This window comes from Oratosquilla oratoria, chromosome 7, assembly GCF_046742065.1.
Source record: "Oratosquilla oratoria isolate Oo_2021 chromosome 7, ASM4674206v1, whole genome shotgun sequence".
Classification (NCBI taxonomy): Eukaryota; Metazoa; Arthropoda; class Malacostraca; order Stomatopoda; family Squillidae; genus Oratosquilla; species Oratosquilla oratoria.
Genome location: NC_134783.1, coordinates 34,865,282 through 34,883,748, shown reverse-complemented (window position 1 = coordinate 34,883,748; position 18,467 = coordinate 34,865,282). Strand labels below are relative to the sequence as shown.

The following is an 18,467-nucleotide window of genomic DNA, read 5'->3' as shown; positions in this document are numbered from 1 at the left end:
CATAACAATCACATGCACACATCGTAACACAGACAAAGCTGCAGAAATAATCCAGCCATACCTTGACACACTCAACACATGGTTCATCACAAACAGACTCAAAATAGCTCCAACCAAATCTACAGCAACACTTCTCACCAACTGGACAAAAGAACACAAATACATACCTCATCTCTACATCAACAACACTCTAATACCACACACAAACACACCGAAAATTCTTGGTGTAACATACGATACATCCATGTCTTTCAAACAACACATCACAAACATAAAAAACAAATGCACACCCGACTTAACGCACTTAAGTCAATCACTGGAACAACATTTGGACAAAACAAAGAAACTAATATAACAATATACAAACAATGCATACGCTCAGTGTTGAATTATGCGAGTCCTGCATGGGCTCCTAATCTCAGTGAGACACACCACAACACCCTTCAAATCATACAAAACAAAGCCCTAAAAACAATTACAGGCTGCACAAATACAACACCTACAGACCATTTACACCATGAAACAAAAGTCCTCAAAGTCAAGGACCACCTCGACATGAGAGGCACACAAACACTTGCCGCAGCCACCACAAACACATTACACCCGCTACACTACATAGCAGAACACCCACACACACCAAGAAACATTAAAACAACACCCAAAGACCTTTATCACGCACAGATACACTCTTCTCTTCCTCCACAACCACCAAATACCAGCCTCCGGAAACATATTCATAATCATATCACTCACCGCTCCATTAATACACTGAAAGACAACACACTGCTGCATGCCAGACCCCCTGATATCCACCCTTCTGAATCCTCTCTCCCACGAAAGGACAGAGTCCACTTGGCCAGACTGCGGTGCGGTCACCACCCAGCACTTCTAAGCTACCAGAAGAGGCTGGATGACCGCATTGTGAACAGCTGCCCAGGATGTAACACTTCACCCCATACCATACAACACATAATGGAAGACTGCATTATACACAATCATGCACGCAAACAACACAACATACGCTCTATAAAGGATTTGTGGGAAAACCCAGTTTCGGCTATGGCATTCCTTGGGGAGACGGGACTGCTCGGACAGACAGTCTAGGGAACGACAACAACAACAACAACACTCAACAAACTGATCCCTCTGAAACTAATACACTCACATTTGTCCCCCTTTCCTTTGTAAAGTGGAACTCTACAGGCACTCCTCCAATCCTATGGCACTCTACCCTCCCTTAGACATATCATACTAAACAACCTCACTAGCCAGTCCACTATTACTGTATGTCCCTTCTTCACATTCTGCATGACACCCATGTAACACAAGTGCCTTACCTACTTTCATCATTTTGATAACTACTTGCACTTCATCTTTTACTTGCATGGTGTGTAATATACTGAGTCAGCAGTATCAATCAATCAATCTATTGTCTCAAGTCTCTCTTGCAAGAGACCTATAGCTCCAAGGTAACCAGCAGCCTTGAGGAAACTGGCAACAGCCTCAGTGTGGGACCATGTGTCACTTTGAGAGGAGATACTTTGTTGTTGTCTGTGGATTGTTACTATGGGGCATGGTAGTATGAGGTGCTTTGTGTTTTCTATATGGTGGTTGCATCTGGGGCAGTTTAAATCTGTGGCCAAATCTACTCTGTGTTAGTACAGCCCTAAGCACAGGCATGGTAGTGTGGTTCTTGTCTGGTGTGGGAGGGTCTCTGTGGGACTTATATCTGAGGGTTGTTGTTGGAGTATTAAGATTGGCTGACAGAGTGGAAGATGTGAAAATTGAATAAATGTGCTATTCTTTTCTATATAAAAACAATTTGTTTCCTGTGTGCAAAGCACATTATTATGTAATGACTAAAGAATTCTATTACCGTACTTAAAGTCATCAACATTACCTTCAGCATTAAGATGAGCAGTCTCCAATGGACCCATCCAAGCATATCTTGGTCCCAATCCTTCACTCATTACAGTATCAACATCAGCAGCACTCAGAATCCCACTGTTCACTAAATGCCAGCATTCATTAAGAATAGTATATCTGCAAATAGGTTTGAATAAATCTCAAAACTTAACCACAGTCCAACCAATATATTAAAAGAAATAAAAATCATAAAGAAGAGAAAAAAAATACTTACTGAATCCGGTTGAGACCAAAACCAGGAATTTCTTTGGAAAATGTAACAGGAGACTGTCCAATTTCTTCCATAATTTGGCGAGTCCTAGTTACTACAGACTTTAATGTCCATGGAGCAGGCACTATTTCTACTAAGGGTACATAGTATGGAGGGTTCACCTGAAAAAAGTAAAATTATAAACAATCATAAATATATGTATATATGTGTGTGTGTGTGTATATATATATATATATATATAAATACATATATATATATACATATACCAAGGGTTTTTCCCCCTTACAAGGGAGATAGCCAAAGTCAAAAGGCATAAATCCATTCCCACCCATTTCATCCCCACATACTCCACTCCCATTCATCACCCCTCCCTTCCTCTTTTCTTGGCTCCTCCTGGATGATGGGTCATCCCTGCCTCTCTCCCATTCCCTTGGTAACAAGGTAGAAAAAGAGAAGACAGGGAGGAATCCCTTCAGGCTGTGTCAAAATATCATTCACACATAACCACTTTCTAACACCCATCCTCCAACCTCTCCCTTCTATTCCACACAGACAGCATCATTCATACATAACCATTCTCCATTCACCCCTATCTTCTGTCTTTTCCCTTCCTTTATATGTGTGCATAGATATATATATATATATATATATATATATATATATATATATATATATATATATATATATATATACATAATATACAAAAAAAGCTGAAGTCCAGGAATCATGATGGAATAAGTAAAATGCACCAAACTCAGAAACAGGTATTTACTTAATTGTAGTATACAGGAAAGTTGCAACACTTGTTGGGTTCTGTCTCCTATTCTCTAATTTTCTAATATACCTAGAGTCAAATTCATGTACGGTTTCAGCTTAATCTATATCTTTGATTTCCAATCATCATATTTAGATTTGAACTCGTGTATTGTTTGAGCTTGGGCTATGTCACCTAAGCTATGCCATATATTTATGCATCTACAAGGTATGTTCAATAAGTAATGAGAAAATGTCAGGCGAGACATTAAATATGATTTGATCAAAATACTACTTCATGGTGAAGTACACATACATATATTCTATAAAATGAATAACTGGCAACTTTCTATATTTGTAGGTATGAGCGCAGCAGTAAACCTGGTGGAACCAGTCTGATTCGGTTTGCTGATCTATGAACACATGTCAAGATGCAGCGAAACATGGAGCAATGTTACGCCATCAAATTTTGTATTAAACTTAAGAAAACCAAACAAGAAGCTTATGGAATATTAAAGGAGGCCTATGGGGATGAAGAGATGAGCCAAGCAAGTTTCTATTGGTGGTTTAACAGATTTTCTGATGGAAATGAACAGGTTAAGGATGAACCCAGATCTGGAGCACCAAAAAGTGCACGCAAAGAGGAAAACATTGAGGAAGTGCAAAGGTTAGTGATGCAAGACCATCGAATATATGTGAGGATGATAACTGAAGCTGTTGGTATTAGTATTGGCACAGTAGAGACAGTTCTGACCGAAGATCTGAAGCTCCACAAAGTCTGTGCCAAGTTCGTGCCAAAGATCCTCTCCGACGACCAGAGGCAGTTTCATGTGGAATGTTGCACTGACATTCTCGAAATGATAGAGGCTGATTCAGGTTTCCTGAATAAGGTAGTGACTTGCGATGAAAGTTGGGTACCAATGACCCTGAGAGCAAATGTCAGAGTGCTCAGTGGAAGCACGCGACCTCCCCCAGACCCAAAAAGGCAAAGATGAGCAGGTCGCAAGAGAAGGCCATGGTCATTCCTTTCTTTGACTCCCAGGGGCTCATTCACGTTGAATGGGTTCCTCAGGGTCAAACCATCAATAAGGAATATTACCTTACTGTTCTGAAAAGGTTCAGGTAGAAGATGAGAAAGAATAGGCCTCAGCAGTGGAGGAGTGGTCGGTGGTGGTTCCACCAGGACAATGCCCCATGCCACAAGTCAATGCTGGTGACCACCTGGATAGCTGACAGGGGAATGAAAGTGGTACAACACCCACCCTACAGCCCTGACCTAGGAGCTGAAAGAGGCATCGGAAAGTTACCTGAAGGGACTACTGAAAAAGGACTTTGAGGAGGTCTTCCAGGATTGGGAGAGACGCATGCAGAAGTGTGTAAATGTGAGAGGCAATTATTTTGAAGGAGACAAAGTTCTGTAAGCTTATGAAAATAAATAGTATCTTTCCTGACATTTTCTCCTTACTTATTGATTGTGATGGTATATGGAAAAATGTATTTTTTCACATCCTTTCACCATGTTGTCTTTCTAAGTTCACTCCCATGATCTCTTAAAGCCCTACCATTTTTAATCAGGAGATCTCTTCTATCAATGCAATTTATCCCATTTAGTGATCTGAATACTGTAATCATATCACCTCTTTCTCTCTGATATTTCAAAGTTGGCAGACCCAGTACTCTTAGTCTTTTCTCCTATGGTTTATCTACCAGGCTGGGGACCAGTTTGGTTACTGCCCTTTGTATTCTTTCAATCTTGCTTATATCCTTCACTCTGTGTGGAGACCATAGTGCATACACATATCATACATATACCAAAGGCTTTTTTCCCCAAAAATCAAAGGCATAGAAACCACTCTCACCCCTTCCATCCCCTACATATTCCACTCCACTCTACCCTCTTCTCTCTCTCTTATCTTGGTACCCCCTGGATGATGGGTCATCCCTGTATCTTGTCCACTGCCCTGGGTCAGAAGCAGTGTAGCAAGACACAGCACATCCACAGCAAGACCGCTTCTATAAATCAGCAACCCCCTCCCCCCCCCTCTGTCCCCTCATGCAGAAAAGGAGAAGACAGGGAGAAATCCCTTCGGGCTGCGTCAACTTACTTCCCATACATACTCCCTCACCCCCCATCCCCCACTCACTCCCCCTCATGTATATTCCAGTCTTGGATGTATTAGTGTTTTGATGAGATTTTTAATCATCTCTTCATCCATACAGTGGAATGCCACTTTAATCTTCTGCAGTTGTCCATGTCTCTCCCACAATTCTGCTGATGTGTCTGTCAGGTGACAGGTTGTCTTTTATCTACATTCCCAAGCCTTTTTCCTCTTCTATTACATTTCAAACCCTGTACATACCTGTACAAGAATATCTCAGGAGCTAAGGAGTACAAGAGGCTAAGATGAAAGGGTAATGAGTGATGGATGGGAGTGGCCTGAGTCAGGGGCACTGAAGGTGCATGCCTTGGCTGGCTATCTCCCTTATAAGATGGAAGAGGCTTAATGGTATAGAGATAGATAAATAGATAGATATATATCACCCTTGTGGTATATATGCACTAATTAATATATGATATGGTGATATATATGTACTAGTTAATTTTAAAATAAAAACCTACCTACAGTTTCTTTTATTAATGATTCATGAACTCTCAACATTTTGTGGATCAGACTGTTTGCATTATTTGATTACTAATCATCAGGCTTTGAGTGTATCCAATAAACAATTATGTAACTGACTTACTGGATGGCAAACAATACAGTTCTCCTTATGTGCAAGACCATCTGTAAATTTGGATGGCAAGAGACAAGATGTAGATGAACTGAGGACTGTGTCTGGGCCAGCTAGCTTATCTAATTCCTTGAACACCTGAAAACACAAACATAATTTCAACACATGTCTAGCAGTCTATAAATCATTTACTATTATGGCAAGTTGATCTAGCCTGTTTTCTTCATTACCTAACTTTTCAGCATGTCCTTTTTTCCCACATTATTAAGTTCCTGCATACTTTATACATTTACTACCTCACTGTAACTATTCCCCATACTGAGTGTTGACAGCTTAAGTTTTAGGCAATACTTCAGGAATTTAAGTGACAACCCCTATAGACCAGTCATGCTGCTTTCTTTTCCTATTGGAGATTACAATAATTTCTATTTAAATATGAATAACGATAATTTCTAAATTCTATTCTTTCCCCTCTGCTAGCCTCCTTAAATCTTTCCTTTACCACCCACTTCACAATCTGCCACTGCTCCTATCTCTCCTTTCCCAAGTCTATAACTCTACATTTTCAGCATGATATTATCCACAAGAAAATGCTAGTTATTAAAAAAAGAAAAAGAAAATATAAGTAAAAAATAATAAAAATAAATAAATAAAAATTCATTGAATCCAATATCCTACCTGTTGATACAGATATGTAGAGTGCACCAATGGCAATACTATTGTTGCAGAGGCGGCATGATCAAGAATGCATTGTCACACCCTCCCTAACCTCCACATTTAACAAATCTCTAAAATACCCAAGCCACCTTCCCCTTATTACCTTCAATTTCATTAGCTTTTGTCTATCTACACCCTTTACCCTCTCCTCTTTTGCTGATTTCACCCCTCCCTCAAATATAAATTTTCCTCTAAATACAGTGCAGTACCTTTATTTTGAGATCTAGATTTTCTGGTACACATTCCTGTACATGTTTAGCATTGGCTACACATTCTGCCATGTTACTCACACCTGTAAAAGATATAACTATGTCATTTATTGAGAAAAGGAAGAGCTCTCTGGAATTATATAATAATTGTTGCTTCAAGTTTCACTGACTGGAAAACCAAAATACCACAGTCACTGCTAATGGTCCTCAGGACCCCCCATAAATCTTTCTGGGAAGAAACTTTGGCTTGTTGCCTGTGCTGAATTAATGTAAGACTATTTCTATATCACTGGCTGTGCAGTTGCTAGCTGTCACCTCTCCATATGGGAAAAGATAGAAGCAATACAGCTGAAGATAATAAAGAGCTTGAGCCCAGTCTGGAGATTGAGTATCAGGCCCTCAGTGCTGCACCTTAAGATGGAGGTGAAGAAGTTCACAGGTCTCTTTGCTGTCCATTTTGCAGGAACACAACAAGCAGGTATCCATAACTGAAATATCTTTCCCTGTTTATTACTAGCAGATAAGTAATTGGAAGTAAAAGTAGAAAAAATCATACAATACTCTACCTTTGATACACTTGAACTGCTCAAGGGCAGAGGTGCTTCCACGTAGCATACCTGATGCCTCCAAGTTCTCTAACTGCTTCTTGATATCAGCAAGTGCTTCTGTAACCTGAGATTAGAAATGTAACATTGATTATTGCTTTATTTTTATTTTACAGTAAACTTTATATTAGTGTATAAGAATTATATACTTATATAAAGCTTACTGTAAAATAAAAATAAAGCAATAATGCAATTAATATCAATTTACCACATATATAATCTGCAGTTCACCAGTTTTAAAGCCATTATTCCTTTTGCTTGACATGAAGATTAATCTGACAATACTTGCCACATCACAGCATTGTTGTGAGAAGCCTACATGAGATGCTACAGAGGAAAAAGGACACCCACATACAGCTGAATCACAAGATAAATACAATGCTCAATAAGAAATACTCTATATGGTATATACCAAATGGCTTCTTCCCCCTTACAAGGAAGGTAGCTATTCAAGGCATTCACCTACCCTTCACCCATTCCACACCCTTTGTTCCCTTTTTATCTTAGTTCCTTGTGAATGAAGGGTCATCCCTGACTTCCACCCACTACCTGGGTCAGAAGTAATGCAGCAATACACAACACTCCACAGCATGACCCAACAGCCAAAGTTGGTTTACCCTCACCACTTCAAAGACTAGTTCATATCTACAGATTGAGCTACAGAACATATCATAAACACAATTCATCAGACATGACCTGAGACTACAGAAAAATAAACATATTTCCCAAACTATACACTAGAGACCATCTTATTAATAAACAGTAGAAACAGTATTAAAGGAAAGAGCCTAACATCAAGAGTAAAGGAAAAGATTGATATCTTGTTTCATTTCTCTCTTGCACAAGACCTGTGACCTTCAGGAAACCATTCACTGTATTAGGAGCAAATGTAACTATTAAACAAAGAAGTCTCTAACCAAGTTACATGAAGAGAAACTAAGAGAAATAACACAGGAACTAATGGTGACCAAACAAATCTGAAGAACACAAAAAAAGGATATAAGAATAACCTAGAATAATATATGTACTATCATCGGAACAACAGTGCAACATCCTTAACAACTATTTCTCTAACATAAACTTCAAATTTGCAAAATCTAAGAACTGAACAACAGCAATTACAAAAGTCAACCCATATTTCATCATCCAGCTAAAACCCCAAATTCTGATGGTCTGGTCTACAGTACCATCTGATATATCCAGAACTTGATGGAATATTGGCACAGGTATAGATTATTGAGCTATTCCTGCACACATAAGATGCTAAAAAAAGGCTGTATCATACTGACCATTTTTGCTCCTCTCTACTACATATATGCTATTTGAAACAATCATCTCTGGAAGAATCAAACACAAATGACATCCATACATGCATAGCAAATTTGTCAACCTTATCTTGTCTACTTAAATACTACTTTTGGTACATTAAAAGTACATTGAGGGCAGTTTTGATAAAGTGTTGCTAAAGATAGGTCTGATCATCTGGTATAGACTACTTGGAGATGAATTGTAACTGTTGAATGGAATTCCACTAAAAAAAATACACATAAATATAGATAAATAAATAAACAAATACCACTACATATGCATCCTTCATTTTTCTTTTACAACATTACTGGATCTTCTATGGTCATGAAAACATATCTATCTTAAAATGAAATTTATCACTTGGATCAAATATGACTATACAATCAAACATGGATAACTATACCTGTGATTCTTTGATGTCATACAAGTAAACCTGGTATCCAACACCAGCAAACAGCATTGCCCAACTCCTTCCAATGAGACCACTGCAGAAGATAGTTTTTATTATTAAATCAAGTGATGTAAGTAACATTTCTTAATAAAGCCACATAAAAAATACCATATGAAATAAGATAAGTCAAGAGCTACATTAGAATCTATATATATATTTCTACATTAAAATTAGTACTCTGTATATACACACACAATCAATCTATTGTTCCCTGGTCTCACTTGCAAAGACCCGCGGCCCTTAGGTAACCGGCAACAGCCTACTCTGTGCATACAGGTAGTGTATTTTACCACAGTTTACAAACACGCTTAAGCTATGGTAAAAGTCACTACCTGTATTTACACACAAAATACAAAGTTGTTTTTAACAAGCGCATGAAAGGGTAAAGGTGACGGCTTCGGCCCCATCTAGTACGTGTCTCCTGAAGTAGGTTCATCACTATTAACTGATGAATGGTCTCACATTGAAAATAGTAGACTTACGCCTACAAAGAGTCAGTACTCATGAGCGATGTCTTGCTCCACAATGGTAAAACTGCCAGAACACAGTAGCGTTCGCGGTCAGCAGATCGAGAATCATAGGGGTGTTACCTATTTCTCTGTGAGATGTTAGTGCTCAGGGGCAATAGCTCCCTTTCATACACGACCATCATTTCATTTCCCAACAGACATCTCTCCCCCTCCCACAAAGAGCGATCATGCACGAGCGGGTGGTCTGTTCCTAGGCAGTTCATAGTGCTTGTAGAGGATGCACGCTGATCTATCTACCAACAAAGTGGAGAAGGGTGTTGGATACTTAGTAGAAGGTATGAAGAAGGAAGTATCGAAAGGTGAACTAAAACGATGTAGTGTGATTTCAAAGTAGTAGGTCCTCTGCAGTATTTTAGACTGAGCGAAAATGCAAAATAATGAAAAAACATCATATGAGGACGGAGCCATTGGTGGTACAACGTTTCGCTTATTAGGGTGCATATGTAATACACCATATAATGCTCTCACAATCGAAACGTCGAACTAATAAAGGCTCCTTCCCCACATGCTGTTTTCTTTTGACAGAATCGTCAGCAACTACCATCTGCAAACGCACATCAATTGATGAATTTGAACAACTTCGACAAAACATGGAAGGGTCAGGAGCTATATTTAAATTTTAAAGCAAAAATACAATATCAACAAATTTCCGCACATGCCGATGCCACTGCTGCCACAATAGTAGCAGAGTTCTGAGCGGGATGTACAGGCCTGGTAAAGGCCTCTTCCGGGACATCTACTGCGACTAACTACTGTAAGAAACTTTCTCGTCCCAAGACAAGCGAACTAGTCCTGAGAGTTCGGACTTAACTTCGGAGGGTAAGCAGTACCCCCACCCGCTCCCACCCAACACACACACACACACACACACTTGGCAAATTTCTGTATTGAGGTAAAATGTCTTATAATAGTTGTAATGTGAGGAAGATGTTCAATTTTTTTATGTTCTTTGTGAGAAATGAGAAACCCTGCAACTTGTCTTCCTCCGCCAATTGTTTTGCTACCTTGAAGAATGAACCTGGTTAGTATTTCATGTTGCTTGGAGTATGTTGTAACTAATCGGCTATTTCGAATAATACAAAGGCTTAAAAGCTTAAGCCTGGAGATTAACTGAATGTTTTCTTGACTCGCTTCTACTATGCGGAAACCTTTCCTGGTACTGCAAATTCAACGTTAGAAATGTATTCACTATTTCGGTGTGCCAGCATATTAGTTTATTACGCATTATCACTATTCTCTTTATCATACTACTACTGTAATCATTATTAATATACTTATCATTACCATTACTACTACTACTATCATTATTATTTTTATCACTGTTGTTATTATTAGCATTTTTACTATCATTACAAGTATGAGGGGGTTTACACGGTCTATAACGGTTCGTCGAACGCAGTTCGAAAGACACGTGTTTAAAGTGATGTGTGAACGTGTGAACGGGGTATTTGGTTGTCGGACACGTTGGTTAAACCCTAAATATCCCGTTCACACTTTCACACGTGTCTGTCGAACCGTTAGACCATGATAACATGTCCCGAACTATCATGTCAACAGGGCTTAATTCTCAGAGTAGACGCTCGTTTGATTTAAAGTTGTCCGACAAAACCTCTCATCATTCTCCGACTGCACTTAGTACCAAAGATTCTCTTTACAAAGTCGGTATTTACTCAACATGATTCTTAGCTAGACAGGAGGCACAGACGACTTAATGTTTCGAATCTTAGTCCTATAATTAAATGCAGAAGGTCAGGACAACGCAGTTCTATTCCTACGCAACATCGTATACAGATTTTCGGCGTTGGTCAGATCCAGCCTAAATAAGAACTTTTACTTTACATGGTGATTGCTTTCCTTTTCTTCGATTCACTGTCACCAGAAAAGTCTGCCTCACTACCTAAATTTCACGCAAATAATAACAGAAATATTAGAAATTATGTTGGTATGAATCGTCGTTCACAATAACACATGCCGCCAAATTCATGAAAATATGATTCGTCCCTGCTAGCGAACAAGGGAATTCCCCATACAGATTGACCTCTCATTAACGGACTAAAAGAGGGGTAACGGTGTCCGTTGATGTGAATGTCCCGTTGATTTGGAGTGTTTTTTTTTTTTTTTTTTTTTGTGTATTGTGGGGGAGATCACCTCTTAAGTTCTATAAAATCATAGTATACGTACATACATATTAATGTTTCCCTTTCTGATACTGTTCACGAATCAATAATTCTCTTAAAGTGCGCAAATGTTCATAATAAGCCTGAACGTCACCGTTGGCAGATAGATCAACGTAAGATATGAGCGTGTCAATAGCCTGGCGCACCTCCGACATCTTGGGTTTGCGAAAATACCGCAAACACAGCTAATAAACGTCCACACCGATCACGATCTTGTTAACTAGTAAACAAAACAAAGTGCGCGCCATCACGTCATCAGCCACTCAGCGGACAAACGCCGAACTAACGGACGCATTCACCCTACCCGTGAAATTTAGACTGTCGGACCGGACCAGCGGATTTTGTCCGTTGCATCCGATATCCGTTAATGCGGTGTCCGTTAATGAGAGGTCAATCTGAAGATATATATGAGGTACCGTCATAATGACGACGTGGACCATTGGGAACCTTATAGATACATACGGCCTCATCAAATATAATAAGGTGACACCAGAGAAATATCTCACCAGAAACTAGTTGGCATGGAGGTGAGATTACTGCCAAAAGCCCTTCATAGCAAACATGAACAGTACAAACAAAACAAAACCAGGCGTTCCTGTTGGATCATCGTCTCCTAAAGGTCCAACCGCATTGCCTCATGTGCTTACGGGCAGTGTGCCACCGAATGTGAGTAAGCACTGTCCAAGCAGATCCAAGTCTTGGACATTAAACAACATGAAGAAAATGAAGATCTATACTTACAACATAAGAACTTTCTCAGAAAACCACAGGCTGGAGAGTTTAATGGAAGAACTAGACAACATGATTTCTGTGTGCAAGGAATAATTATAAAATTTATTGTAAGCAACCGTTTGGGCACGCCATTCCATGCTAGGGTGACGCGATTAGCGATTCGAAAGCGAGTCCTTGGGAGGGGTATAAGTGGCTAGTGTGTTCTAATCTGATCCTGTGAAATAAAAACTGTGAACGCTTATAAGTACTTCAAGCGTTTCACTTTCCATTTGTCTAAACAATAAAATATTCGGAAAAGTAAAAGTATTAAAGGAACCGAGCGCAGACATGCTTTAGGAAAACACCAAACTATATGTTTGAAAGATAGAAATGGATGAATAATTAAATGCTGGGACAGAATGGTAAAAAGAGTAGAATTTTACCAAGAGCTTTACTCGTCGAAGACTGTAGTTGAGTCAGTAAATTCATCTGTAGACGTTAGTAGTGCACCTGAGATTACAAAGTAGATTTTGCTCTAAAAACATGAAACGAGGAAAAGCACCTTGGAAAGATGGCATATCGATAGATCTGTTGAAAGGCGCAGGAAAAGAAGTTCATATTAAGCTAGCTCAGTTGTACACCAGCTTACGTCAAGAAAGCGTTTCTTAATCGTGGTGCAATGCTATAGTGATATTGCTTCATAAAAAAGGAGACCAAGACCTTAGTAACTATCGACCGATTAGCTTGCTATCAAATGTACATAAAGTATTCTCCTAGATCCTTACAGATAGACTAAGTCAAGTTCTAGATTGAAACCAACCGAGAAAACAGGCAGGCTTTAGAAGCGGATACTCGGCGCTAGACCATTTGCAGGCGATGAACCAACTAAGCGAGAAAAGGACAGAATACAATATACCTCTCTGTTTAGCTTTTGTAGATTGCGAGAAGGCCTTTGACTCAGTAGAACAAATAGCAATACTAAACTCGCTACGCAATCAGGGTACAAACAAGCAGATAAGGGTTTTAGAAAAGATTTATGCGAAAGGAACCGCTATAATTCGACTATATAAAGATGCAGAAAAAGGTCAAGATCGAGAAAGGAATACGACAAGGCGATATAATTTCATCAAAATTATTTACAGCTTGCTTGGAAGATCCTTTTAGAAGGTTGAGTTGGGAAGAGAAATGTTTGAAGATTAATGGCGAATATTTGAACCACCTATGATTTGCGGATGACATTACTCTTATTTCAGAGAGAGCAGAAGACTTGCAAGATATGATGAGTGATCAACAAGGAAAGTCTCAAAGTAGGTTTAAAATGAATAAGACCAAAACCAAAGTAATGCTCAACACGAAAGTTCAAAGTAAAGAGATTATAATCGATGGTGAGAGTCTTGAAGAAGTTGAAGAGTATAACAATTCAGGCCTGATGGTGAACGTGACAAAAGATCATGATAACGAAATAAAAAGACGTATTGCAATTGGTTGGAAAGTGTTTGGTAAGTACAATAAAATCCTGAGCGGCTCTCTACCTTAATGCTTGAAACGTAAAGTTTACAATCAATGCATTCTGCCAGCAATAATCTACGGGTGTGAGACTTGGAAACTGACGAAGGCGATGGAAACAAAGCTAAGTACTGCGCAGAGGAGAATGGAGAGGCCAACGATGGGAATAACGCTGAGAGACCGAAAGAGAGCAAGTTGGGTGAGAGAGCAGACTGGAGTGAAAGATATTGTGAAGGTGGTAAAATAAGTGGAATTGGGCAGGTAAGTTAGTGCGAAGGACTGATGTTGCACCACTGATGAGCAAGTGTGTTATTGAGTAGACGCCGCGAGATGGGAAGCGTGGAGAGACGATATTGAGAAGTTTGCAAGAGTGATGAGGCAGAAGTTGGCGCGGTCGTGTAAATCATGGAATGCTATGAATGCCTTTGAACTCAAGATGGCTGATTTGATTTATTGATATATATATATATATATATATATATATATATATATATATATATATATATATATACGTGTGTGTGTGTGTATGTGTGTGTGTGTGCGCGCGCGCGTGTGTGTGTGTGTGCAACAGTGAATGGGTCCCAGTGGACAGATATACATTTTTATAAACCACAAGTCACTTTAATTATAAGCCATCAACATTGAGAGACTTATAGAGGCCAACATGCAGAAATTGAAACGTGGTATAGCCAAGGACTCGAACCTCCGCTAGCACGTGACCAGTGATAGTGACTTTACCGATTGTGCCATCAAAAAAGATGTAGGGCAACTTTTCTTATATATTTGTATGCTCGAATTACACGTACACGAAACTTTGCGTGCAACCCATCTCCACTGTGAAAGTATTTGTACAACACTGAATGGGTCCCAGTGAACGTGTATACATTTTTATCAACCACAATTCCCTTTAATTATATATATATATATATATATATATATATATATATATATATATATATATATATATATATATATATATAATTATATATATATGCAAATAAATCACAAACTTGTCACGTGATCCAATAATTTGGTGGTAACCAGTAAGGAAAACAAGAAACACGAAATTCCCAAGAGCTTTCGTGTATTTCACATTTTATTCCCCTGTGGCAACCACAGGAGAAATGTAAGTTTAACGAGTAAATGTAAGGTCATGCACAAAGGTAAAAATAAAAATATGTACGATTACAAGTTATTTGGAAAGTTGTTAACAAAATTGGATCGTGAGAAGGATCTCGGCGTATCACTGGTGATCCCAAATCATCTAAGCAGTATATTTCCGCCTTGGAGAAAGCAAATAAGGTTCTAAAACTGATTGCGCCATCTTTTGGTTTTAAAAGTCAATCTGTCATTAATAAGCTGTATAAATCGTTAGTTCGTCCACATTTGCAATATTCTGTATCCGTATTACCAAAGAATCGCATTGGCAGATTGGAAACGGCACTACGGCGAGCCATAAAACTGATTTCAAATATCAGTAACAAATCATAAGGAAATTACTAAAACATTTTAATTTATTTTCCCTAATAAAAGTGTAGACTCAGGGGTCATTTGATACAGGTTTTAAATATTCTAAATGGAACTTACAACAAAAAATTACGAAACTTTCACACTGCGAATCAAACAAGAAATAATCGTCTTAAACTGTTACGAAGTTGGTTTAATTTGGAAAAGTGTAGGAATAACTTCGCCGACAGTGTACAAAATGAATGGAAAAAGCTTCCTGCAGAGGCAGTACTGCAATGCACCAAGTTTTAAGATTCGTTTATAGATAAGAAATATGCTTTAGTGTCTGTATTTTGTTAGTTATTATTAACTACCTGTTTGTTTTCTTTTGTTTCTCTATCTATATATCATTTACATTTTATTTATTATTTATAATTATTTATTTATTTTATTCATTTATCTATTTTATTTTTTCCGCATCTGACCTAGTTATGGACCAAAAGGTCTCCTGCCGGCATGTTTTTCCTTAGTAACAGTCGGTAGGAAATTATTATTGTTGCGGTGATATTGTACAGAATTACCAATACTTGCCTAACCTCCAGGGTGCCTCCAGACTACTCAAGTGGGCAAGCAACGACGGCTGTGATCCTACAGAATGAAAATATTAAAAACTCATAACAACTATACAAATTACAATCAAATTATGTTCTTACCTGCCCAATACGCCAATCTTCTCGGACTTAGACATGATTATTATATTGTTATTCTCGTGTTCCTCCGTCGTTCCACAGCTTCAACTGACTCAGGTGCAAGTGTCGCAGCTGAACACGAACACTACAATTATATATAGAATAAATGTGTCCGATAAGATAAGTTACGCTACAGATATCTTTCAGAAATATATATTTATATGTTAATTTGATGTTTAAAACGTAATTTTACGTTTACTTTATCTGGTTTAGTTGTTATGTCCAAACTTCTAAATTGCGTATTTTTATGTTAAGTATAGATTGATGAATATAAGGGTAAGCCTATATTACTGCATATGGAAGGCGAGTATTCGGGAATGTAAAAGTTATTAAACATATATGCAAACTCCCGGCCAGAGACAACTAAATAGTAATACAGTACATATATACTAAGAGCTGAGATAGCAGTAGTATCAATATAACAGAAAAAACGTGAGAATCAATAAACTAGAATGGTTCTAGTCTGTATATGATTTCGCACTTTGTTATTCTACTTTAAAGTAAGCAAAGAATGGAATTCATGTTAGGTTAGATGTATGTCTAGGATATGCAATACCCTTTCTCCCTTGAAAGATGGAAAGGGCCTTTTGTTATTTGTTTGTACAGTAATAATTAGGTTTATGAACAAACTTCACAGAGCTCAAATGTTTTTTATCTTACTATATTCTATTTCGTTTATTTTATTCAATGTTATTTTATTTGTTGATCAACATATTTCAAGGAGCGAAAAAATACAAAAACAAATTGCCCACAGAATTACGTTTTTGGAAAGAACCAAAGTTTCAGTATAAGGACGTGTCTTAATTCCCAGCAGAGGGGAAAAATAACGTACTTGCTAACCCGAAAAAATATGTGGTATTTTTCAGAAAGTCGTACTCTTTGGTTTTCTAAGAAGCAGTTTCGTATAGGAATGTCCCATTTCCTGCAAAACGGTATATGACAGTCGCCAAGTCCTAAAATGTGATGGTGCCGTCCTTATGGCAACCGCAAAACTGCTAATTTGAGCAAGTTTTACAAACAGTAAATGTAACTGTTACTGTTACGCATTTCGTCATATATATTTAGTTATGCCACAATTATAGATAATAATAATGATAATAATAATAATAATAATAATAATAATAATAATAATAATAATAATAATAATTTTATTTGGCAATTAATCAAATACATCAAATACTGATAAAGAAATAACACATAGTTCGAAATTACAATTTCGATTGCCGAGGATACCATTACAGCTCATGCGCATAGGGAATTCACGTCAACAGCTGTATCATCGTTCCTTATTTATGGTTAAAACATTAAAGTAATAAGCACAAATGTTGGCGAAAACTCTTAAGCGACATATTTTGTAAAGGCTTCATTATTTCAATCTCCTGGATCTAGTCTTATTGCGTTTCACTGGCACTACTCCTTTGTATATAAGGCTTCCTCTCTCTTATGAGATAGGTAGCCAGCAAAGGCATGCTCCCACCCACACCCATCCCTCTCCCATTTGTAATCTTAGCACCTCGTGGATGTAGGGTCATCCCCCCATCCCCCCCGCCCTCTGCCCATGTCAGAAGCAATGCAACGAGACAAAGCATATCCACAGAATGATCCTACAGTTTCATTTACAAGGCAATCCGGGTCACATGAACAATTATAGCCCCAGAACTCCCACATGAAGAATCATCACCCCATGAGATCCCACCTGAAGAATTGCCACCCCGGTACGCCGAATATCAGCAGTGGAATAAAGATTAGGCTTGGTTAGGTTGAATGAGGGTTATGCTTATTGTCATCAACTTATACAACCGAAAAATCGTAAACCCAGGATGGCCCATATGAAGAATCGTCACCCTAGGATAGCCCACATAAAGAATTGTCACCCTGTTGAAATCTGGGGAAACGATTCTTCATGTGATCCGAGAGTCCTCCCTACCCGTGCCCTCGTGCAAAAAAAAAAAAAAAGAGCGAGAGAGAGAAATCCTTTCGATCCGCTTAAATTTATTGTCCAATCACAACTGTTCTCCATTCCCATCTCCTTCCTTCTCCCTTACCTGTTCAACACTAATTCCCCGTTTAACCAAACCGCCCTCCACCCCGGCTGTTCATCTCATTCTCGCCCCCCCCCCTCTTGACTAGTCTTTGTTTACTCATCTTTCCATGTGCCCAAACCATCCTAGTATTCTGTCATTAACCCTATTTGCCAGCTCCTTTTCTAATTCGGATCTCCTCCTCATCTCATCTTTCATTCCATCCACCCTAGTAACACCCACCATACTTCTCAAGCAATTCATCTCAAACACATTCAATTTTTTTCCTTCCTTTGAATTCCAGGTCTCTGTCTCATAGTATCGTTTGCACAATTACCCTTTTGTAACTTCCTGTTGCATCCATCCCCAGATCAGTGACGGGTCCAGGATAAAAATCAGGGCGGGGAGACTAAC

The 18,467-nt window shown here is 38.5% G+C and overlaps 1 protein-coding gene across 3 annotated transcripts in view; it reads right to left on the bottom strand.

The window, feature by feature from the left end:
- The window catches only part of LOC143027055 (lambda-crystallin-like), a 29,553-nt gene extending 13,430 nt beyond the window's left edge, over positions 1-16,123 (bottom strand). For 2 of the 3 annotated variants that reach the window (XM_076187946.1, XM_076187945.1), the window contains exons 1-7: positions 15,997-16,123; positions 8,866-8,947; positions 7,116-7,221; positions 6,550-6,632; positions 5,636-5,761; positions 2,141-2,298; positions 1,901-2,043 (exon numbers count right to left, since the gene is read on the bottom strand). In XM_076187946.1, the coding sequence (XP_076044061.1) occupies positions 1,901-2,043; positions 2,141-2,298; positions 5,636-5,761; positions 6,550-6,632; positions 7,116-7,221; positions 8,866-8,947; positions 15,997-16,031 (733 nt within the window). In that variant the 5' untranslated portion in view covers positions 16,032-16,123. Of the gene's footprint in view, positions 1-1,900; positions 2,044-2,140; positions 2,299-5,635; positions 5,762-6,549; positions 6,633-7,115; positions 7,222-8,865; positions 8,948-15,874; positions 15,932-15,996 lie in introns of all 3 variants that reach the window. The other variant, XM_076187947.1, reaches the window with a different exon arrangement.
- Positions 16,124-18,467: the final 2,344 nt, after the last annotated feature.